This window comes from Struthio camelus, chromosome 14, assembly GCF_040807025.1.
Source record: "Struthio camelus isolate bStrCam1 chromosome 14, bStrCam1.hap1, whole genome shotgun sequence".
Classification (NCBI taxonomy): Eukaryota; Metazoa; Chordata; class Aves; order Struthioniformes; family Struthionidae; genus Struthio; species Struthio camelus.
Window position 1 is genome coordinate 10,156,501 of NC_090955.1, and position 24,314 is coordinate 10,180,814.

At 56.3% G+C, this 24,314-nt stretch overlaps 3 protein-coding genes across 3 annotated transcripts; 1 reads left to right on the forward strand and 2 right to left on the reverse strand.

Annotated features, from left to right (window-relative positions):
• Positions 1-121: 121 nt before the first annotated feature.
• WDR6 (WD repeat domain 6) lies at positions 122-5,464 on the reverse strand. Its single transcript, XM_068960281.1, has 6 exons — positions 5,375-5,464; positions 2,902-5,308; positions 2,611-2,700; positions 2,312-2,428; positions 2,052-2,170; positions 122-1,941 (listed from the first exon to the last, which is right to left on the reverse strand). The coding sequence occupies exons 1-6, from the start codon at positions 5,439-5,441 to the stop codon at positions 1,439-1,441; spliced, it is 3,303 nt and encodes a 1,100-aa protein (XP_068816382.1). The 5' UTR covers positions 5,442-5,464; the 3' UTR covers positions 122-1,438.
• A 229-nt stretch (positions 5,465-5,693) lies between these two features.
• On the reverse strand, positions 5,694-24,306 carry P4HTM (prolyl 4-hydroxylase, transmembrane). The gene is made up of 9 exons (XM_068907120.1): positions 24,034-24,306; positions 23,877-23,958; positions 13,714-13,904; positions 12,598-12,694; positions 10,245-10,407; positions 8,424-8,609; positions 7,817-7,907; positions 7,129-7,252; positions 5,694-5,936 (listed from the first exon to the last, which is right to left on the reverse strand). Exons 1-9 carry the CDS (start codon positions 24,304-24,306, stop codon positions 5,701-5,703), a joined length of 1,443 nt encoding a protein of 480 aa, XP_068763221.1. The 3' UTR covers positions 5,694-5,700.
• On the forward strand, positions 13,914-23,672 carry LOC104144702 (secreted frizzled-related protein 5). Its single transcript, XM_068907121.1, has 4 exons — positions 13,914-16,412; positions 17,457-17,629; positions 19,019-19,105; positions 19,988-23,672. Exons 1-4 carry the CDS (start codon positions 16,087-16,089, stop codon positions 20,317-20,319), a joined length of 918 nt encoding a protein of 305 aa, XP_068763222.1. The 5' UTR covers positions 13,914-16,086; the 3' UTR covers positions 20,320-23,672.
• Positions 24,307-24,314: the final 8 nt, after the last annotated feature.

Consider the following 24,314-nt stretch of genomic DNA (forward strand, 5'->3'; position numbering starts at 1 on the left):
CCTGCCAGCCGGGGCCGGGGAGATGACAGCATCTCTGGCAGCCAGGCTGCGGGACGCGGCGGATGAGGCGAGGAAGCGCCAGCGCCCAGGGCACCCACAATAGCAGGCACCAGCCTCAGTTCCCTCAATGCTGTTTATTGGAGGGCAGCTCTGTGCTGGCATGGAGCTGCTGGGGCTCGCGGGCTCCTGCCTTGCCCGGGCCGGGCCCCGGTGTTCAGGTCCAATACACTCATTGCTGGACAAGTGCTGTGTACGGCTGACCCCAGCAGCGCCGCCCGAGGTGGGGGTGGAGGCACGTGGCCACAGGCTGGGAAAAGAGCACCAGCACCACACAGCCTGGTTTCGGCTCGTCCCCAGCTGCGGGGAGCAGGATATAGCTCTCAACAACCCTGGTGCTGGGGGACAGAGGCCTGGTCCCTCACAGTTGGATGCTCTCTGAGCATCTCGGGGCTGGAAGGAGGCCCCTTCCTTGCGCGACTGCGGTGCAGGCAGCCAGGCAACATGGTGGGGGGGGGGGGGGCTCCACTTGGACCCCTTGTCCCACACCAGGCTCTGCACGGGGCTGGGCCTGTGCTCAGCATCTCGTCCCTACCTGTGCTTTAACCTGCTCCCAACTGCCCTTGCCAGCTTGAGGACGGTACCGAGGCCTGCTCTGCTGGGGATGGCTGGCTCTGGGTGTTACAGCGTGGCAGGGGGTGTCCCGCACTGCCATCAGGGAGCCCCAGCCACCTCCCTTACAGTGTAAGGCTGCCTCAGCCTTCAAGGTGGCAGCTAGGGGCTCGTCCTCCATGGAGCGAGGACAGTCCTGCTGCAGGTCACCTGCCAGAGCCAACACAGCCTCCAGCCTGGACACGTTGTCACCAAGGGGCTTTAAAGCCAGAGCTGAGAGATGCAGAGACCTGGCCATGCTCATCACAGTGGGAATTGAGCTTGTGACCCAGGTAGCAGGAGCCTCTGAATTGCTGGGGACCAGGCTGGAGGGGGACGCTGCAAGGCAGAGCAGTGTGCTCAGCACCCTCCTGAGCACCTTTCTTCCAGGACCAGAGCTGGGAAGTGTGGACCTGTGTCCCCCCTCACCCCCTAGGAAGGTGGGGGACACAAGAGCTCATGCATCGCCTGGGCAGGACAGGCCCCAAGGACCCTGCTCGTTCCCTACTGCTTGGGGAGCCATGACCACCTTGCCCCACCAAACTGCCAGGCCATGACACCCCGCAGGAGCTGGGACAGCTCTGAGGTGGCAGTGCTGTCCCCAAAAGTCATCTCTCCAAGGGGGATGCCCAGGCTGGGACCAGGGTTCAGGTGGACGGGAAGAGCCAGCTTCCCGCACCCCCCCCCACAGGCTGCCAGGCCGCCACGTAGCGCTCGTGGCACCCGCCCTGCCCGCCGCAGCAACACGGGGAGCGGGGATCACCGTGCGCCTCCTCCCCCCCCCCGACCTTTACCGGGGTGCTTGGGGCGGCGGGGGCTCGGGGCGGGCGGTCGGGGCCGCGCAGCGCACCAGCTCCAGGCCCTGCCCGCAGAGCACGCAGTAGTAGTGCGGCTCCCCGCCTGGCTCCGCCGGCGCCTCCCAGCAGTCCAGCTCCGCCAGGTCGGGCACGTGGAAGAAGGCGGTGCTCAGCGCCTCCAGGCCGCCCGGGCCCAGCTGCCACAGCGTCAAGCGCTGGTCCACCGAGGCGGAGAGCACCAGGTCCGGCCGCAGCACCCGGATGCCCGTGACGTGGGCGGCGTGGGCGCCGGGCCGCGAGAGCCGCTCCAGGAGGCGCAGGCAGGCCCCCGGCGCGGCCGCCTCCTCGCCCCGGGTCACCTCCACCCGGCACACGTGGATGGAGCCGTCGTCGCTGCCGCTGGCCACCAGGTACCGGCCGTCCGGCGTCTCCCGCGCGTGGAGGCTGTTCACGCCGCAGCTGTGCGCCACGACGGTGAGCAGCGGGGCGCCCAGGGCTGGGAGGAGAGGCTGCGTCAGGAGAGCAGCAACGCTCGAGACGGCGGAGGAGCTGCCGCCGCCTCGCAGCCGCCCTCGGGACGGGGCAGGGGGCGGCGGAGACACCCACCCAGGGGCTGCATCGCTCCCTCCGCTCGGTGCAGGGCGTCCGCGGCCTCGGCGATGGGGACGGTGATGTCCCAGAAGGCGACGCTCCCGTCGGTGGCCGCGCTGCACAGGAAGCGCCTCCTAGGAGAGCGGCGTCACGGGAGCTGCGCGCGCCCGGGGGCCCGAGCTGCTCCCTGCCGCCTCCCGTCCCCGTCACGCGGACCCCCCCACCTCCGCGAGGCCGAGCGCCCGCTTCCGCCGGCGGCGCCGCTCAGGGCTCACCTCGCGCCTCCCGCCTGCCCGTGCAGGAAGGTCTCCACCTTGAGCACGCAGCGCTGGTGGTGAAACGACTCCGCCACGAGCACCAGCTTCCGGGCGGCCTCCAGCAGCCCGAAGACCCTGCGCGGGAGCAGAGGGCGGTCAGCTCGGGGAGAAGGGGCTCCCTCCCTCCCCGCAGCTCCCTGCCGGGGTGTCCGCGTCCTACGCGCGCCCTCCCGCTCCTGCCTCGGAGCCCGGGGCCACCACCCCCTCCGCTGAGGCTGCTCGTGCCCCAGCGCCGGCGGCCCAGGGCGGCTCCTCACCGGACAGACCCGTCGCTGCAGGCGGCAGCCAGGAACTTGCAGGGTGTCGGCAGGCGCTCGGTCCCGGGCACGACCGCGAGGGACATGTACCTGCGGCAAACGCACGACGCTTGCTCGCTGCCCGGGTGACGAGAGGAAGCCCGCGGCCGGCGCGGGATGCGGCGCCGAGCGCTCGGAGGCGGCAGGAGGAAGGGCTGAGCCGTTCGCTAACGCAGCGAGCGGGCCTGGCCAGCGCAGGTCCCGGGACCGCCACCGCGGCCGAGCCAGCCTCAGGCTGCCACCGAGCGTCACCTGGTCTCCGGGTCCATCTTGACGAGCTTGTGCCTATTCTTCATCCGGTCCCAGTGCTCGTCCAGGCGGTGGGAGGCGAGGTGGGTGACTTCGCAGGCCACGGTGCTCTCGGACGCCGCGTCCCCGGTTAAGAGCAGCCGGTAGCACTCGATCTGCGCCCGGCCCCCGGCAGAGAAGAGCAGGGTGGAGAAGTCGGCGTCGCCGGGCTGCGCGGGGCCGGCCAGCGCCAGCGCTCTCACGCTGGAGATGTGGTCGTCGAGCGTGGCGAGGGGCACGGCGGCGCGGGAGCGCTCGCTGAGCGTGAGGACGCAGGCCGTGGTGTCCTCGCTGCCGGTGACGAAGACGTCAACGGCGGCGCGGCCAGGCGCCCGCACGGCCCCCAGGCGCCGCACGCACGCGATCTCCCGCCCGTGCAGGGACGCCAGGAGCACCCGCTGCTCGCAGGGCTCAGCCGCGCTGCGGTAGAGCATCACGTCCCCCTGCTTGACGTAAGCGAAGGCCTCGGCCGAGGGGCCGCCGCTGTAGCTCCAGGAGCGGTGTCCCCCTCCGCAGGGGACGCAGTGGAGGTTCTCGCCGGTCCTGGTGCTCCACACCACAAAGCTGTCGGCGTGGAAGCCCAGCACGAGCAGGTCCCCGCTGGGGGCGAAGCGCAGCTCCTCGAGCCACTGCAGCCCCTTGCAGGGCCTGTGCTTCCGCAGCACCTCGAGCTGCCGGGCCCGCAGGCGGAGCTGGCGGTAGCAGCCGTCCCGGCCCGTGCTGTAAACGTAGCCGCCGTGGCAGGTCACCGAGGTGACCCCCGTCTTCCCGTGGAGCCCGAAGAGGACGGACAGCGGGCTCTCGAGGGGAAGAGCCTCTTTTCGCGCCAAGAGCGAGGGCTCCGACTCGCTCCCGGAGTCCTCGCCGACCGGGCAAGGCGCGTGGGCAGAGCCGGGGCTCTCGGCCGCCGGCCCCGCGGGGCGGCTGCAGGCGAAGAGGAGGAGGGAGCCGCGGCGGTCGCCGCACACCAGGAGGCCGCCCTGGGGCGGGAAGGCGGCGCAGGTGTGCCAGCGCTGCTTGCAGGGGGGCAGCAGGTAGCGTCCCCTGAGGCGCAGGGCGGGCGGCCGCCCGGGGCGGCAGGCGACGTCCAGCCAGAGCATCTCTCCGTGGGGGCCGGAGGCCAGCAAGGCAGCGGCGTCGGGGGGCAGCCCGGGGCGGGCGGCCCAGCCCAGCCCGCGCACGGCCCCCTCGAAGAGCCTGGCGCGGGTCACCAGGTCCGGGAGGTCCAGGGCGAAGACGGCCAGGCGCCCGTCGCCGTCGCCCAGGGCGCAGAGCGCGTCGGCCCGGCCGGGCAGCGGGACGGCCGCCAGCACCCCGCGGGGCCCGGCGGCGAAGCCGGCGTCCAGCACCGGCGCCCAGCGCCCCTCCGCCGCCTCGTAGGCCGCCAGCCCGCCCGCCTCGTCCAGCGCCAGCACCCGCCGCGGCCCCGCCAGCCGCACGGCCCGCGGCCGCCCCGGCGCCCCCAGCGCCACCGCCGCCGCCGCCGCCGCCTCGCGGGGCCGCCAGAGCCTGACGCCGCCGTCGGTGCCGCCCGTGGCCAGGTAGCCGCCGGCCGGGCGCACGGCCAGGGCGCGCAGGGCCCCGCGGTGCCCGCGCCGCGCCCGCCGCACGCCGCCGCCGCCGCCCCACTCGAGGCAGGCGCCGTCCTCGCCGGCGCTCACGGGCCGCGGGCCGCGCAGCCCCACGGCGCCCACGCGCGCCCCGTGCCCGTAGCACACGAGCAGGCAGGCGGCGGCGCCGTCGCCGCCCAGCTCGCCCACGGCCCAGAGCCGCACGCTGCGGTCCTCGGAGGCGGAGGCCAGCAGCCCGCGCGGCGCCGCGTAGCTGAGCGCCAGCACGGCGCCGCGGTGACCCCGCAGCCGCCGCCGCGGCGCCGCCGCCGCCGCCGCCCGCCACACCACCACGGCGCCCGCCGCCGTGCCGGCCGCCAGCGCCAGGCGCGCCCAGCCCGCCGCCGCCCCGGCCAGCGCGGCGCAGCGCAGCGCCCCGGCGCCGCCGCACCGCGCCCGCCGCAGCCAGCTCCCGCCGCCGCGCCACTCGTACAGCGCCACGGCGCCGCCGCCCAGCGCCAGCGCCAGCCGCCCGCCCGCCGCCCACCGCGCCTCCCACACCCGCGCCCCCACCTCCCGCGCCGCCCCGCCGCCCGCCGCCGCCAGCGCCCCCCCCGCGCCGCCGCCGCCGCGCCGCACCGCCAGCACGGCCAGCCAGCGCCCGCCGAACGCCGCCACCCGCACCGCCCCGCCGCCGCCGCCGCCGCCGCCCGGCTCCGCCCGCAGCCCCTGCACGCTCGCCTGCTGCAGCACGCTCCGCCGCCCCGCCGCCGCGCCGCCGCCGCCGCTCAGCCGGAACGCCGCCACCTCCGGGCCCGTGCCTGCCGGGACAGCGCGTCAGCCCCAGCCCGGCCCCGGCCCCGCCACCTCGCCCGCCCGCCGCTCACCCGCCAGCAGCACGTCCCCCACGAACTCCAGCGCCGTCACCGGCGCCACCAGCGCTACCGACTCCATCCCGCCGCCGCCGCCGCCGCCGCGCCCGCCCGGCAGCGCTCGCCGCCCATTGGCCGCGCCCCGCGCACGCTGATGAAGCGCTCGCCGCTCATTGGCCGCGCCGCGCCCCGCCCCCGCAGCACGCAGAGGCGGCGGCCGTGTCTCCACGCTTTATTGGCGCGCCCCGCGGCCCCGCCCTCCCCCGCCCAGCGCGGGAAAAAGCCACGTGCGCGCCACCGCGCGCAGAGCCGCTGCCCCCCCCCGCTCCCCCCCCCCAACCCTACAGCTCCACGTGCACGCCGCTGTAGGCTTTATCCACCGTCCACTCGCCCGGGGCCCCGGCCCCAGCTCCGGCCCCAGCCCCGGCTCCGGCATAGCGCGCCATCTCCTGCTCGAACCGCAGCTGCCGCCGCCGGTTGGGGTCGACGTTGATCCAGTTGTTGGCGATCCACTTGGTTCCTTGGGTGACGAGGCAGCCTCCGTGCAGCGCAAAGTCGTCCAGCTCCCCCACCCAGCCTGTGAGCACACAGCGGTATCACAGGGCCGCAAGGAGCAGCCTTAATGCTACCAAATCCCAGCAGAAAGGAGCGGCCCAGGGCAGGCTCCCGGCGCATGAGCAACTGCCGGTTGCTTCGTGTCTCCACTCAGCACCAGGGGCTGACGTTTTGTATCACAGCTGCTGTTTTTCTCAGCTCTTCCCAACAGCCGAGGCTGGGATGGAAGACATGGGTGCTGCCACTAGAAGGCCTCTGGGGAAGTCAAAAGCTCAAGGCCATATTAGACACCACATTTCAGCAGCTCCAGCTGATCTATTTATAGAGGTCCTATGGATTTTCTCTGTGTCAGACTCACATCAGCAGCCTTCTTCTGTTTAGGAACAATTTGCTCATAAAAATACAGCAACAGGGCTCTTACAGGACAGTGATGGTCCTGACATCGTTATCCAACAGCCCAAACATTGGCCTTGTGATTTCATCTGTGGATTTTCTGTTAGAGATGGAAACAGAGGCCGCTCCCAAGAGAAGTGAGATACCACTTGCCTTCTCCCCACCAAGGCTCAATTTCTGTCACTGAAACGCTCTGGAGTCATACTCACCAACAGCCTGGAAGATCCAACTTTATCCCCCAGCCTGACTGAATGTCAGGGACAAGAAAAAATTGCACTGAACTTTGTGAGAAAAACAGCCACCCTTTGAACATCATCAGGCTGCAGCTAAGCTATACAGCAGGAGCAAACCCCAAGCGCAGCAGAGCCTCGCGCGGGGCGGACCATGCCCATATGGGTTACAGAGCTTATGGCCGTGCCTTTGTCTACCTCCCCTCCCCACTCCTTCGGGCAACACCACATCACTGAAACATTCTGAATTGCGGACCAAGTTCCAGCAGGAGTTTCAGCTCACACAGCAGGAAGAAAGGCAGCTGGCGATGGCTGGTAACAGCCACGGTCTTTGTTTGCTAACTAGTCCTGTCCCCCAAAGCCATCAGGAGCTACTGACCTACTGCCTGTAAACAAAGGCCTTTCAGAGCCAGGAAGATCCTACCCAGCTGGTGACAAGTAGACTCAAAAGTTCCCACTGGAAGGCAGCTACCACCCCCTTGGGGGGGGCTCTCCTCTGAGCACCCAGCCACAGCAAAACCCATAAAAGATGGCTGTCACCCCATGCAGTCCTACCCCGCCCAAGAGCCAAGTCCTGAAATGGGATGGTACCTTCTCCATCTGACAAGTAGTTGTACCAGAAGACAGCAGTGCCTTGCTGAGGTTTCACTCGCAAATTGCCCTTATCACAATTTTTCCGAGTATCTCGCAGGTCAACATCATTCTGGATCAGAGACTGACGAAAAACACAGAGAAGGGATGGTAAACAGGGCTAGAAGAAAGTGCGCAGACTGTACTGCCTCCACTGCCAGTCGTCATCCTGCCCTCTGCCTGAACGCTCCGTGGGAACAGCTCTAGGCACTGGGCAGGACGGGGCTTTCACAACCCATCTGGAGCAGCCAATTTCAGCCCCCTGGAAGCCCATGACTGGTTCTGAGCAGCTCCCCTTTCCTTAAATCATGGTTTGGCAGGAGCACAATATGCTGGCCAAGACTTAGCCTGAGAAAACCTACCCAGATACAAGCAAGCAGGAGCTGCATTATGGCAGCAAGGGCTTCTCACACATCTCTGAGCAGTGAAAGCTGCAGTTGTCAAAGCCCTGCACATCTTCCCTTGGTCTCTGAGCGAAAGACAGTACGCAGAGCACAGCTTTCCTATGTTCTAGCTGAAAAGGCTAGCGTCTGCCAACCTCACCCTCCAAACCCTTTTTGCAGCCACAGTGAACAAAGAGATTTAGAGAAGCGCTCAAAGTCAGGAAACAGTGAAGTCCCCAGGGATAACAAGTAGGAGAGTCATTTACCATTTCTTCGTATGTCCTGTTATCAGCTATAGGAAAGACTGTTTCGCCTCCCCCAGTCACATTGTTCAGGTAGAACAGCACTGTCACGTAGCTGTAAGAGAGAGCACGGAGTGGCTATCAGGGGACACCACTGGAACAACAGGAGATGTGTGGCAACCGTCCATATCCTGCCCCTCCATCATACATACAGTGGTAACTCCCAGACATCACAAGACACATGGTTTACATCAGCTTTTCTCCAATGCCAAGACAAGGACAACAAAGAAAATCTCCACTCGCAATGCTGACAGTGCAATTCTGGCCTCTGGTGGGGACAGCCCAGCAGCTTGGCAGAACCAGCGTGCTTGGCTCTTCTCACTGGCCTGCAGACCCGCAGGATTCGCTCACTTCTCCCTTCACACCCATTTAAGCCAGCAATCTCCAGAGCCGGTTTCTGAGCCTGCAACCTGAGCACTAAGTCCCCCGCATAAGGTGAGGTGAACCGGCTCTCCACACCTTTCTGTTAGTGTGTTCCAGATAAGTTAATAAAAAACTTTCTTCCGAACGACCGCTGCAACGCCCCGGCCAGGCATGCAGCACAACCCCAAGGTTTCAAGGCAGGACTTACCGGCACGAGGTCTCAAAGGGAGCACTTTCATTGGCGACCAGTTTGGTGTGGCTGCAGGCAGTCTCGGGGAACACAGGGCCACTGTCCATGTGGGCATGGTAGTGCCCTCCTTGGTCATACCGCACAACCTGGAGGGGCTCGCTGTGCTCCACAATCTCTGGGGGCAAGCGAGTCAGGCGCATTACCCTGGGGAAGAGGAGAGTAGAACAGGTGAGGAGAAAGCACTGTTACCCTGGTCAGCCTCTACTCCCAAGCACCGAACAAATCCAGAGAAAGATAACCCCCTTCCCCAACAGACCGGACAGACGGATGGGCTGCAGCAAGCATGCCAGGAGATAACTAGGTCCTTACAGATCTGTTGGACCATCAGCATCAGCTCAGAAACTCCTCGTCAAGGTTAATAAAAAACAAAAACGAAGGGTGCATCTCCAGCAGGACTGCTCTCAGGAAGGCTGCTTGCTCAGAAAGATCCCTTCTGTGTGTGTCCCTGGAGCCTTCATGTGCCATCTCATTGCTTCTCAGGACTCCTGCACACCACCTACAGACCTCGGGGACAGTTAGCAAAGCAAAGGGCTCCTGCTGAGAGTGAAGGAGAGACTAGCTCTAGGAATATTCTTGTCACCTAACTCACCTTTCCCTGTTGCCGTTTCAACAGCCTCCCCCCAGGGCAGAGGGGCATGGGAAGTGATCAAGGAGATGGGAGCCCTCCTGCTCTGGGATTTTTCCGCTGCTACATCTGAGATCATCCCCAAGGCAAGCAGGTACCTCTCGAGACCTGCCAAAGAACACTTAGAGCTCTGAGAATCCAGACAGCTGAAGCCCTGGGGACAGGCACAAGGCGGGTGCAGCACTGAATCAGGGTGGCGGAGCCCATCCAGGCACCGCATGGTCCCATGGAGGACTTTAAGAGCCTCCTTCAGCATCAAGTTTCCACTTCCACAGAGGCGTTCTAGCAGTGACAAACCAAAGAGCGTAAAAGCAACATGCTGATGCTTGTGGGCCCTGGCTAGCTGGCACAGAGCCGGTGGCACCCACTGTCTCTGCTCTAATCAAGGCAACGTGTGACCCCGTTCTCCCTCTGGAATGCACTGAAGAAAAGGAGCGGCCAAGAGCCATTTTCGAACCTCGGGACAGATTTTTACCCACCCATGTCCTGGGCGAGGACCAGCACCACAAGAACAAGAGAGTCCCCAGCCAATTATCTGAAACTCACCACAGCTAAACGATTTGGCCTGGGTGCTGGTTTTCAACTCTTCCCAATAACCAAATCCAAGATGAAGGGAAAGATGAAAGGCTCTCCCATCTGCTGTGAGGCGCCCTGTTAGACGTGTGCTCAGAGGATTACACTAACTCAGCTTACTTGAGATAAAATCATGCTTGTTAAAAAGTCAGTTCTGAACAGCTAAGACAGACTTCAGTGAAATGCATGAGTAGCTAAAGCAAATGACAGTAACTACTGGCACCCAGACAGCATTGGAAATGAACAGTTTCTCCCAGTAAGCTTTTTTACTAATTGGAATGAATTGCATCAAATAATGCCAAGTCTTCTTGGTTTTAGTAGGCTGTTCCCAAAAGTGAATGGAGATGTTGAAAGGTTTGATTTTTTCCCCCCTTTTCCATGGGACAATACAAATTCTTGTTCTAATGAGAACCTCCTCTCCCCATTTCATGCCTGCGCTCAGTGCTCTTTATACTCCAAAGGCTTTCACGCAATTAGGAAATGTAAATATTAACAAGTCTCCCACTACATCTCCCAGCACAGGTGGCCTTTGTGCCTGCACCAGCCCTCCTGCCCCTCGGCCGCTTGGCCGGAGCCCTTACCTTTGCCGTATGCCTCGCATGACCTGGTGCGCCCCCTCGCCCTGGTACAGCCAGGTGTGCTGGCTGTTCCGCACCAAGTCACTCATCTTCACTTTCTGGCTTCCCATGTACTTGTGGAAATCACGGATGTTCAATTGTTTGAACTCCTCCAAACTCAGCACACCTACAGGAAGGGAACAAAAGCGGGCTGGCTCTTGTGCAGCTGCCCATAGGTAATGGTTTTTCGTGTCCGGCACTCAGAGTCATCAGCTGAGGGCACTGCTGAAATTGCCTTCCTCAAACAAGCACCCGTAAGTGCCCACCACTGTAGGCACAAGAGTACAGACCCCAGCAATGCCTTTAGGTGAGTGGAGGGCATACAGCAACCTGCAGAAGTGAGCCTTCAGCTGCAGGGGACACTCAGCATTAGGACAGAGAAAATACAATTTTTAGCTTTCTAAAGCTCCTAAAACACAAACCAATCCATCTGAAAAGAGAAATAACTACTACAGTTCTAACACATGCAACGTTGTAGCTAAATATCTGAGTATGCTGACTTCTCAGAGGGTCTTGTTACTTTTAAACATGCCTTTTTAAGTATCTAAGTAGAGTGGGACACCTCTGTCCACATTTTCTGCAAGACCTTTTAGGGTTATTCTAAAAAAAGCAAACCCAAATCAACAAGCAGGAGGTTCTGCATTTGTATAATTAAAAAATATGAGAGAGAAATACAACAGAGAATGATCCGGCATAAATAAGAGTAACAGAAAAGTGAGAGGTAAAAAGGGGCTTTTGCTAGAACGGGTATTTCTTGTTTGCACTGAACTGTACTTGGCAAGGGATGGATTTTTGCCTCTGTCAGCTTCAGAGAAATCCTCACCCTTTGCTCTTTCCCCGTTCTGGAGAAGAAGGAAAGTCTGTCATTGGGGACCAGATCCCCGAGACCAGAGCAGGCAGAGCGCTGCACTGGGCAGCCCAGCAGCGAGCACACATCGACACCTCACAACATGTTTAACTCCAGACTGGAAGAACAAAGCGCCTGCAGGACCCAGTGCCCAGGCAGCAACTCCCCAGACTGCGAGTGGAGCTCGCTCTGGCAGTAAATACACTGCTGCTGCGATGCCAGGGCTGCTTCCTGGGCACAGAGCACCCTCAGGCAGGAGGGAGGAAAGAGCAGTCGCCGAGGTCAGCCTAGGACACTTCCCCAGGTATCGGCACTCATGACCAAATTATTCACCGTTATTATTTCTAGCTCCCTGCTCACATCTCCCTGTCCCCACTTCCCCTTACTCCCCATGGTCTTTGATGACGTAGTGCCACATCCAGGTTGTGACCTGGCCACTCGGTGTCATGAACCAAAGTAACAATGGAGGGAAGCAGCACTCTGGAAGCAAGGTCCTGCCAAGAGCACTTCAACAGGACTTTTCATTTGTTAATGTCCAGAATGGTGGAAAAGCCACTGACAACTCAGTCATCCGCTCCTATCCCTGCCAAGAACGCCATCAACTCGGAGGAGCGAGACATCGGGTGCCCTCCGGATATTTAGGCATTCACATGGGTACTGCTTTGACTCCAAAGCAGCTCCTCTCAGGCAGCTCTCCACGCCGGGCCGCTGGAAGAGTGTGTGCACAGCCTGTGTGTTCACTTAATTTGATTAGGAAATGGAGAGTCGCTTAATTGAGGACACTCTAATTAGAGCAGCAGAGGTTAGAGCGCACGTCCAGGCCAGCGGGAGCCCTTGGGAGACCAGCGGAAGGAGGAGCGGAAGCGTCCGCTTGGGACACAGTTTCTGCAGCGGCAGAGAGGGAGGGCAGCACCAAAAGCTGATCAACAAGACCACATCCACCTCGTCTGCCCTCCCCTACCCAGCCAGTGAAGTTCACGGCAGCTCTCCCAGCCCGCTGCAGAGGTCTCCCTGAAAACGAGGGGTGAGTGGAGGGAGAAGCAGGAGTGGACCTGCTTTAAACCTGCAGCCCAAGTAACGGGAGCTACAGCGTCAGAGACGGCACGGCCTCACACGCCATCAGATCAGAAGTGCACCTTGAATATCCTGTTATGGCAGGGCGCAAATTAAAGCAGGCCTGACATGGACTCACGCAGGGAAAAGGGAACGCAGAACTGCGTTTCTGCACGATCCACACTCCTCAACAGGCAGGGGGGACTAGTCTACCTCTAGGACTGGTGAGGCAGGGGTGGGAGGTTTTTGCTGAATTTGCTTTTCTCTGAAGGCCTCTAAGGCAGCATTATTTTGCTTTGAAGAACACATCTAGCAAAACCGGCCTGGGCCCAGACGTGTCTCCTGCTCTTCCCTGCGGCGCCGTGTGAGGCGTCTGGTGTGCTGAGGACAAAGCCATCCTCACAGAGCTACTCTTACCATTCCCATCAGGATCAGCCTTGACTGCAGTGTACATCTCCCGGATGTTCTCGGGGGTCATCCACCTGCCGTTCCCAAGGCGGGTGTGCGTCAGCACCTGAAATTCAGAATTGGATTAACACTGGGCACTAGTTTCTAGCACTAATGACTCCCTGCTTGAGGCCTGGCAGAGTCTCCTCCGAGGAACAGCAGCCAGCCAGACTTCAGCAGGTTTCTGCAGAAAGATTTGAGTGGGAATCATTTGGCAACCACACCTACAAAGACCTGTGCTGTTATTTCCAGTTTAGGCCATGGCAATTGCCTGCTGGGACCCAGTTAACCCGTCCTCGACAAAGAGGGCACAGTTCTTTCTTTTGAAGGGAAAGTCAAACTACTGATTAGAGAAGCGAATGCTTTTACTTATCTGAGAGAAGGCCTTGGAATGAAATGCTCCCTCTCCAAAAGGACACAGAAATACAGTATGCTGGAGAGCTCTTCGTAGGCCCTGGCCTCCAGAGACAGGAGCCTTGCACTGAGTTGTCCCTGGTGCCAGTTCCCCACGCTGCCACAATGTTTGTTGCCTACACAACAGTCTGTGTGTGTCTCCAGCCTCACCTGAAATGGGAGCCTAGGAAGCGAATCCTTGAATTGCCAGGGCTTACCCCGATCTATCTTGCTGTACAGGACAAGGGTGCTGAGAGCTGCGTACAGGGTGCTCATCCCAGGCTCATTAACCTGGGTGACTCTGCTGATATCTTGACAATTGTGGGAAGGCACAGTCCGCTCTGCCACAGGCTTCGCAAAACAGTGCCTACAGCCCTACAAACTCACTTCACTAAGACACCTAGCAAGAAGAAATCCACAGCGTATGGAACATTTTACCCCGCATATCTGAAACACACATTTCCTGGCAAGGGCTATTGCTTCCTCCCGGCAGGATCACAACCGCTGCACATTTTCCCAGAAATTTCCCTTCCATGCTGAAGTCCAGCACAAGACTCGAACCATAAAATTGAGGCAATACTTATCAGTATACACTGGGGTCTGGCCTGCTCAAACACATGAGTGATCAAGAGCCCACATGAGGAGGAGCACAGCCAGAGGAAACCTCCCCAGCTCTGCTGCCCTGCTCTCTACCTCTTTGAGTTGCAGCTGCCCGTCCTGATTGTGGTCCAGCAGATTGAAAATGTCCATCTGGCTGATTTCTATCATTTCCATGGCTTCCTCGTAGTCATCCGTTGGTAGGATCTGGCTCTTCTGCAGCCCCTTCAGCTGTGCCAGATGGATGATCAGCTTGCATTCGTCCTCTGTCAGGAAGTCTGGAATTTCTGCAGCAAAAGCGTGAGCAGCAACAGAGACTAAGGCAACTGTTACAGGGAAACTCCTCGCCAATGGCAGGCCGCTCGAAATTAAAAAAAAAAAAAAAAAAAGGAAAAATTTAGAAAATTCCCAACAAGTCAGGGGGATGAGACGTTCAAGCACGTCCACCCTTCTACCAGTAGAGTTCTAAAAGAGCGCACACCACACAGCTTAGCTGCTGGAGGCAAGTATTTTTACAGTAGCAGTTCTTAAACACTTGGATCCACAGGTCACAATAAACCCTTAAACTTTCTTGCAGATCTCCACAATAGCCACGGGAGTGAACAAACAAGTGCAAATAACTGCATATTATCACTTCAAAGGGTTACACGTGGATCACAGTCTGGGCACTGCTGCTCCACAGGAAGGTAGGCCAAAAACCTTTACAGTGGGAAATGGTTACAGTGGCCAGGGTTTCAGGCTTCCTTGCTCTCGTGTGGAGAAGACAGCATATAGCACAGACCCAAACACCTTGCCAGGAAAGCTGGCACAAACGGTGCTCTACTATGAAACTCAAACTGCATGGAGACAACTTCCAAACTTATTCCCACTAGTTCCCTTGATCCCCCATCAAAAATAGTCTTCAGACGTCTAGGAAAGGGGAACACACTGCACGTTCTGGATGTCGTGCTCCATCCCCAGGTAGCACACCAACAACGCTACCTCTCCTCTGCAGCCCAACAGCAGCAACCAGGCAATACCATGATCCCAAGCAAATTTAAATTTGGAGAAATCCACCAATGACTATGAGGCTAAGAGATTTCTAGCTGCATGCTGCGCTGGATACACAATCGCACTTGCAAAATGCTGGCGAGGTCCCATACTACAGTCCAGCTACATTGTGGTACAGCAGGTTGAACACATCCTCTGGCCGATTTCTGTTATTGCTACAGCAATATCTCATTATCATCTGTTGAGACTTTTGAAGAAGAGGGAAGGAACAACCATCAGTGCAGGGCAGATTTAAGCGTTCTTAGGCCTAAAGCCCCAATCCCCAAATCACAGCTCCCTAGCGTTTCTGCAGGTATGCGCCAAGGACACGTTATATCCTAAGCACAGCGGCACTCCACAAAGGAAAACAAAAAAAAGTTAATTACTTCCATGACCTTACATCAACTCTAAATGCTAAAACTGTCAATACACAGTTGGCTTCTTGCTAAGTACAGACAGGAACTAGCCTTGTAGAAAACGCGATGTTGCTGGGTAGCCCCAGCAACACAATGCTGCCAGTTGTATCCATAACACCCTCTGAGGAACAATTTCCGTCCCAGGTGGCAGAGCCCTTATAACAGAGGATGCTTCAGAGCTGAAACTCCACTGGCTGGTTTGTAGTTAATGGCACAGCAGCAGTTCAGAATTAACTGTACACAAGCAACACTCCCAGTGTTTCCAGTTCTTCTAACCGGGCTAAAATAACGAAAGCCTTTGGGATCTTAATTACATGCAAGAGGAGGCACAATCTCTCTCTTCGGCTGTAGTAACAGGATCCCAGTGAAAGAAGCAGTCTTAGTAACCAGAAAGGGCTTTTCTGTCGCACAGGTTGCAAGGTGAGGGGTTTTCTAATTAAAAGCTGGCAATCTTCTGTGCAAACAACCTTTCCCCACAGTTGCAAATTAGTTCCTCTCTATCCAAAGCTCTCTGAAACAGTTAACTTCTGGCTGTGAGACCATCCTGTCTCTCTGCCTGCTCAACAATAGATCCAGCTAAACAAATGCCTCCTAATTGACTTTGAGCAACACTTGATTGCTTTTACAAAAAACAAAAGAGGGGAAAACATTGGGGTTTATGAAATAATGCCTAATCCTGGAGCAAGAGAAGGGGGCTGGGTTGGAGCACTGGTGTCAAACAGAGATGCAATCTCAGCTGAAAGAGCCCCAAGACACATGGGCCAAGTCATTCATCCCTCCCCAACTGCCCTCATTTCCACACCTGCTGATCTAAGCCAAACCCCTGCTAAAATCTAAACAATTGGGGCCGCTGGCAAACAAAAATTGGAGCATTGTCTTCCCCATGAGGGCTCTGAAAGGGCTGCACTTAATGAGGATGGACTGACAGAGAGGTGGCTCCTGGGCTATAAAAGGCTTCCCACAGGCAGGAGCGGCTCAGTCTGGGGTGTGCTGCCAGTTCATCTGCTACCGGCTCGCTCCGAGCATGGTCACGGCCCACCGCAGGCATCCCTCAAGGCCGGGCAGCCCATGGCTGCTGACTCTGCTGGTGTGTCTGCTGCTCGGGGGCTCTCCGGGCGCCCGGGCGAGCTACCTGAGGAGATCCTCCAGCTGCACGGCCATCCCCAACACCATGGCCTTGTGCTACGACATCGGTTACTCCGAGATGAGGATTCCCAACCTGCTGGAGCACGAGACCATGCCAGAAGTGATCCAGCAATCCTCCAGCTGGCTGCCCTTGCTGGCCAGAGAGTGTCATCCAGACGCTAGGATTTTCCTCTGCTCCCTCTTTGCACCAATCTGCTTGGACAGGTAAGATATTTTTGCAAGTTATTTCAGCTGTAGCAAGGAACACTTCCCCACAGTGCAATTGCATTTGTCCCCTGAGAGAAACTGTGCGAAATCAGATCATTGCAGTCATTTAGCAGCAGTCCTGCCCCAGTCAGTGAGGGGAAATGGGATTACTCAGCAGGGATCTTCCCTCTGAAAGCAAAACGTGAACATTTCTGAAGGGGAAACAGAAATCCTGTCAGATTACCAAAATAGCCTTTTTGGTTTCTCAAATCAGAATACATCATGTATAAACATATTCATGTTACCAACTCTCTTGGAAAAAGCTTTTCCACTGACTGACCATGCTGGTCTTCATCTCATACGCTCACACTTCTCTTGCGCACAAACTCAGCTGGCCTCTCTTCCGCCTTGCGCACAACGCAGGTACGCTTCTACCTGCTTGCAGGGTTGTTTCATTTTGCAGGAGCAGCAACATCACATTCCCCCGTGGGATTTCCCTGGTTTCCCATCTCAGACATTGCTCCCTTTTGCTCCCGCGCACTCCTCTCACACAACACGTGCGCTCCCCGGGAGCTGCGGGCTGCAGTCCCACAGCCTCACTGCCAGCCTCCCGCCTGCACAGCCCCACACACCTCCCTCACCACTTCCTCTGCCCGGCCGCGCGCAGGCTTTCTCAATCTGAAAGTGACTGCAGCAGACGCAAATCCGCATTTTTGTGGCGTAGGCATCCAGCTACAGAACTGTTAAGGAAATCAGGTATCTAATTGGGCAGCTGCAAAAACAAGCAGCCCGCGGTCGCACAAATACAGAACATCCCTGGGGGGAGGAAGGGCTTCTGGCAGCAGCCTATACCAAAAAGCCTGCTCCCTTCTCACTCCCATCCTTAGAAATTGCTTGGTGCCTGGACTTAAATGTTCAAAATACATCAAACATCCCATAGCTCTACTAGTGCTGCAGCGCACACCGCAACCCTTTGAGGCAGGTAGCAAGGTGACAGAGCTCAACCCGCAGCCTGCTGTAAGAAAAACTCACCCTTTGCTGCAATCCTGATTCCCTCCCCAGGCTCATCTACCCCTGTCGCAGCTTGTGCGAAGCTGTCAAGAGAAGCTGTGCGCCCGTTATGGCTTGTTACGGTTACCCGTGGCCTGAAATCCTGAACTGCAACAAGTTTCCTGCAGATCACGAGCTGTGCATCTCAGCAGTCTCCACTGATGAAACTTCCTCAAGCAGGAGAAGTAAGGTGTTTTTCTCATCCATTTTCCCACATGTAACATTGACAGGTGAAAAGATGGGCCTATGCCTTGTTTGTGTTCCTTTGTTTGTGTTCCTAATATTTTTGGTTTTAAGCTACACTTAAAAAAACCTATAAATTCTAGTTTTGCTCTCTCTGGGAAAACCCCTTCTCCCCGACTACAACATTGGTGTAACACCGACTAAAGCTTGTTCCCCCTCGTAACTAGTGCATTCATTAGTTACCGGGACCAGCATTCAGCTGCAGCGCGAGAGTTAATAATACGCAGTCCCCAGGCAGCGAGATGTCCCACCACCAGAGCTAAGGAAGTGCAGCCCTCATGTTTCTGCTATACCCGAGGCTTTAAAAAAACAAATAAAAAGAAATGTTTTTCAGATGTTCTCTTTATACTTTAGGAAACAACACAAAGGGGCATGAGCTCCACTTAAAACACCCTGTATTGTTTTGCAGACACAACTGGCACAAGAAAAATCTTTAAGACTACCAAAATAGATTTGGCTCAAATTTGAAAGAAAACACCCTGAACGTTTTCTCTTCCTCACTACGTTAGCTGAGGAGTCCCTGTTGCTGCATTTTCATACCGTGCAACTATTTCTATTGCCTAGGTGACACCACTATTGCCTAAGAAGTCGTACTGTTAAATGCAGTTATGTGATGGCAATTTCACCAACTCCCCTAAAAGCTAATCCTGGTGCTCAGTCGTTTGTTCCAGGAAAAGCAGGTGCTGAGCCTCCAGATCAGTATTTACATAAGGGCTAACTAACCCTGAGAGCAACAGGCCGCCCTGGACAGATACCAGGGTGATCGTTCCCTTTCTAAGGATTCTCCAGTCACTCAGGTGTCTTGAGGCACCAGACTTTGAAAACCACTGTGCTGATTTAGAGAAAAAAAAAAAAAAAAAAGAGGGGAAAGAGAGCCAGAGAAATTAAAAAGGAGGTCATACATTAGAAACAGATACTGATGGGAGACACTGGTGGGAGATTTAACAGAAGTCAGTGGGAGAACAGCTGCCTCATTTCAACCGCACTGGATGGAGTCTGGCCATACCGACTGCTTTACCATTTCATCCAAACTCATCTTCATCACGCTTTTTCACTGCTGCCGCAACATGCGGTGACAAACACAAACCTAAGCAAAGCATGACAAGTAGTGCCTGCAGTGATCCAGGTCACGGGGAGGCAGCCACAGCAGCAGTAAGGAGAGCTCAAGATTTCCCATCCCAGCAGCCTGAGCAGTCTCTCCACGGACCGAGCAGCTCGGGCGAAGCACCACTTCAACACTGCGAGCCGCCACTCAGAGATCTCAGAACGGTGCTACGCCTTTTGCAGTAAAGTTTGACAAGCCTGTTATAACCCAATTTCTGTTGCAGCAGTGCCCCGAGCTAGCTGCAAGGATTGCGAGCTCGAGGAGGCCAGCACTGCCAGGGAGATCCTGGAAAACCTCTGTGCCGGTGATTTTGGTGAGTACACCTGTCTTCTCAGTCGTTGGTTTCCCCTCCAGCAACCAAATAGTGGCATGCACAGCAAATGGCTTTGCCATACAAACTTGATTGGGAGGAATTTAATTGGTTACAGCAGACCCCAGAGATTTTTTTCAGTTCCCAACTTACCTGCTAAGCAGCAGGAGGGCTCAGCTAGGTGGTGTGCCAAGGGCAAAGTCCTGCTTTATTTCTGTGGGTTCTGATTTGTTTTCAGTCTGTGGCTGCTAAATATGTATGCTACCCTCGTTTTCCTGTAGAGACCAACATTTCAATCCATGTCCATGAAAACCTTTGGCAAACTCCACGTGAGCTGTTTCAAACGTCAGCAACGGTCCTGACAGCGCAACTCTCCCTTGCACAGCTGGAGCAGGTGGCAGCACCGAACCTGCTAAATTAGCTGACGTGCAGTTTTCCAGATATCGTTCCAAATTCAGACACGCAACCTTCATGACCGCAGACAGTTAAAGTCCTGGGGCAGCTGGCAGTCATGTCATCTCCTGAAATCCCAGCTCAGAGAAAAATAAACTAATTTGTACGAGACCAGGAGCGAGATGCATCCACTGGCTTGCGCCGCTGCCTCCTGCAGAGTTTCTGCCCTCGTAGTGATGTTGATATATGCCTTTCCTCCACCCTCATGAGAAGTGGAGCGAAAAGAATGATGTTCACTTCTGGAAACACTAACCTCAAATGTAAACTTTTACAAGTTTACTGCAATTACATGTGCTTGGACGGATGTGTCACCACTTTACAGAGACAGCACGAAAGCCTCCTGTTAGGTTGTGTGTTGTGGTGACTGAAGTAGGTAAGAGCTAAGGAATGTAAACAGAACTAACTTTTTTTTTTTTTTTCCCTCTCCCCAAGCGGTGAAAATTAGGATCTTCAGGAAGAACACAACCACAACCATCTCCGACTTCGACCTGGACCCCTCCCGGGTGGAGGTCCTGAAGCACGGCCCCCTCCTCCGAAGCGAAATCCCCGCCAGGCTCCAGCAGTGGCTGGACATAGACGCCACCTGCGCCCACAACATCATGAGAGGCACGCACGCAGGGGTCTTCGTCGTAAGTGGGGAAGCGCAGAGCGACAAAGTCGTGGTGAACAAGGCCTACGCCTGGCACAAGAACAGGAACCTGCACCAGGCGGTGCGGAGGTGGAAACATCACCGCTGCCCAGAACAGCCCGGCAGGAAGGTCTGAAGTCTCCCTTCCAGCAATAAGAAACTGCTTCCTTCCCTACAGCTAGAAAACTCCTTTCTCTGGCAGTTGGGGGTTTGGAGATGTACAGACAACATTTTTAGGTGATTCAAAGCAATTAATAGTCAGCATAAAGGGCCTCGCTGCAGATCACCTCCCTGAGAGATTGCTGAAATTGTTTTAATGAGACAGAGCTTAAGGATACAGACGGGACAGACTCCTCTCTAAGTTCTGCACATCCAGGATTTACGATGCATAGGAGCAAACATTACAGCAAAGGTGAACTGAAATCTGTAGGTGAGCACAAACTAGAAGAGACCTTTAATAACAGTTCCTCCTAGTTCTCGTAATCAAAGTCAGTAATCATTTCAGCTGCAGTATTTCTCTCTGAAACACTGATGCTGTTCAAGTGCCCGCTTGCTTTACGTCCAGTGCGATTACATAGAAGTTACCCTGACTGCTAAAAGATGCTCCTTATTTAGTGGAACAAATACTTTATTTTTGAGCAGCCTGTACTACATTAAGCAGGGAGGGAAGGCAGTGCCTAGCCTCTTAAAAAAATTAATGCTAAAACTCGGCTCTTGAGCGGTTGTTCAGGCTGTACCTACGGCTTGCTGCTCTGAGCGTTAGGGAGCACCTGCACAGGTAAAAGGCAATGGCCATTCTGGAGCAGGAAAGGGTGAAGACAGTTGAAGATTTTTATGTGACAGGGGAGAACACTTTTACATTAGAAATTCATTTTGGATCAAAAGATTCTGGTAACTGGGGAACTATCGAAGATATGGCAAGAGCCTTGTGAAAGAACAGAGTGGGACTGGACTTCAGCTGTTTAAAGCTCTTTCGGTTTGCAATGGCAGCTTTGCTGAGGATTCGGGGTGAGCCCCAAACACAGAGCCCAGCAGGAGATACTTCTGCAAAACCCGAGATGCCATTCTTTGTATTTCTGAGGTGGGGGGGGGGGGGAGAAACGTTACACATCTGTTTGGCCTTCTCTCTACATGCAGGAAAGACGGAAAGGGTGACAAAACCCAGTCTCCGGAAGTTCTCTGCAGATCACTCTCTAACCCAACTAAGTACTGACTGTAGCTACCTTCAGGGACAAATACAGCTACAGCTCTAAGCTATGGACTGCAAAACAGAGAACAGCAAATCCCCAAAATAAAAAAAACATGCCTGATTCCTAGTGTCTAATAAAGCACTGTCCATGAAAGTTTTCTACACTGGATTAAATGGGGGACTGAAGCAAGGAGACCATCGGAAAACCAACTTTGGGGACAAACGTGCTCTTCCTTGTGCATGAAGTCTGCATTCGCAGCTGTGGTGAGACCCATCAGGTCTGATGAAGACACATTGCCTCCCTGTGCTCATAAAGCACACCAACAACCTGCGACAAGATTTTCTCTTCAGATTTAGTGCTGACTGAGATGAGCGCTCAGACACTCGTACTGAAATTCAGCTGTGCCCTGACATTTGTGCAGTGATTTCTTCTATTCCCCGAGGCTCCGAAGAAAAACACAGCGAGATTTCCGATTTTTATTCCTCCCTGCTGCCTTGTCTCACAAACTGCAGCCCTGTCTACAGAATCTGCTGCCAGGTGGTCTCTGTAATGGCAGTATCTTCTGAACAGACTGCATTTTGAAAACACTACAGAACACATAAAGCTCTGAAGGTTGAAAAGGCTTTGTCTGATATTTGTTTTCCATTAATAGGATTATTTGGTTACTAGTGTTTCCTAACTAAAAAGGGCACAGATGGTCTGACTTACAAGCTTTAGAAATGACGTCTCATAGCCAGAGGGGAGAAAAAAAATAGGGCAGGGACTTTTTCATAGCTCCATGAAATACACTTGGGTTCAACGCAGATGATTTCTCCACATTTTTAAAAGACAAACAGCAAGTTCCCTTATGGTGTCCGCTGCCATCCTCCTAAACACAAAGCTCACATTAAATCACTAACAAGGCATCTGCTCTGTAGTCCCACTACAGCCTGCTTTGCCCTCCACTTATTTCCTTAAATTGCCTCTCACAGGCCACAACACTTTTTCTTAAATAAACTCCCCAGAACTTAAGAGCCCTTCTTTGCTGATGACTTTTGGTTTTGTCTATTGCAACCAAGTTAAATGTATGCGTCAGCTAATTTAAACAACAGAGATGCAACAAATGAGTTTTTAAAACAGTTGACCTAGATGACACCGTTTGCATAGATAGAGAAGTCTCTGGAAGTCTTTTAAAGTCAGTGCTGGCTCCCAGCAGGTTCATCTGGGAGATAAGAGCTGTCTTGCGAGTTGACACTTCTAAATAAGGACCCCCTATCAGGGGACAAGGGAGAGTAGACTTGCACAGAGACTAAAATGCCGAATGTCCATCACTGCCCCGGAGGGTGTCTTCCCTGCAGAAAGCAAAGCTTCCCCTGAATCTGACAGAGGTGCCAGAGTGACAAGTTAAAAGCTGTGGGATTAGTGCTGCCTGTTTTTTATCAACTTCAGCACCTTCCTTGCAGGGCAGGATTAACTCTTTTCCATAAGCAGTATCAGGGCAGAGAAGCTGGAAGCAGGAGCGACAGGAAAACCAGACTGATCCCCCAGTCTGTGATGCTGGTAATTACGTCGGTTCTGTGAACACTGAAGGATACCAGTTCCAGATTTGTGTGTCTGCTTACTGAATGTCAGACAGAAAACCCCTTAGGAATTTGCAAGCCACGAGTACCACGTATGTAGAAGTGATAAACAAACTTTGGGTATTTCTTACAGGTACTTGCTGTATTAAAGGTGTTTAAGAAACCTCTCTGATTTACGGCCAAGCCTTCAAACCGTATAACCTATTCAGAATCTGGAAAGCTTTTTCTTAGGTTGTCGTGAAAGCATCTAAAAGACTCTCAACGTTGCATCTTCAGAATTAACAAGTTTTCTATGACTCTGCAGTATTAGGAACTTAGTAATCCTTAGTCCCAAAAGATCAAAGCTTGTATTTTCTTAATGGATTTCCGGACCATACTGAGCCAAATGTTCAATTAATGAGACTTCACCAGTTACAATCAAATGACAGAAAGGCAAAGAAGGCTTTAACATATTTGAAAGAAGGATGCTGTGTATCTGTATATCGCAGAGCAGCCAGAACAAAAGATAAATCTAGAAGAGCATGCAAACCGGTGGGAGACATGACACCTTTTGGTTGCTTTGCTACTCATTTCCTCAGCATTGAAGCACCAACACTAAGTTGCTTTATCACCGTTTATTACCAAAACTTTGGGGCTCTCTTGTCCTTTCCTAACATTCAACAGTGTCTCCAGCGTCCTCTTCGGCCGTCCTCTAGCCGCGGCATATTAAAAGGCAATCTGCAAAACCTGGAAAGATTAAACCTGCCCAATTCTTCTCGAGGGGCCACCCCGAAACGCCACAGTAAATTACCTCGGGGCGGGGGGGACGGGGGACGATGCGCGGCTGGGGGAAGGGCGGGGGGGAAGCGCAGCAAACTGCCCGGTGCTGCCGAGGGTGGAGGGGGGGGGGCGATGCCGGTGCCCCCGTTGGCAGCGGGGCCGGCGCCGCCGCGGCCGGTACTCACCGAAGAGGAGCGGCTTGAGGCTGAGGGTGCGCACGGCGTGGGCCCGCCCGGGCACCAGCTCCACCCGCTGCGTGTGGCCCACCTGCGGGGAGAGCGGCGGTGAGCGGCGGCGAGCGGCGGCGCGGCCCCCCGGCCCCGCGGCCCCCCCCGGCCTTGCCTTGATGCCCTCGAGGCGCGGGAGGGCGCGGGCGGGCGGCGGCGGCGGCGGCGGCGGGGGGGCGGCGGCGGCGGCGGGGGGGGGGCCGCCGGGCTCGCCGGCGCTGAGGTGCACGAAGAGCAGCAGCCCCAGCACGTTGAGCACGTAGAGGTGCGCGAAGACCATGAGCACGAGGAAGTAGGGCCGCGAGCACACGGGCCGCGGGCGGCCCCCCGGCGGGCCGGGCAGCGGGGGGCCCTCCGCCCGCGCCGCCGCCGCCGCCGCCGCCGCCATCGCGCCGC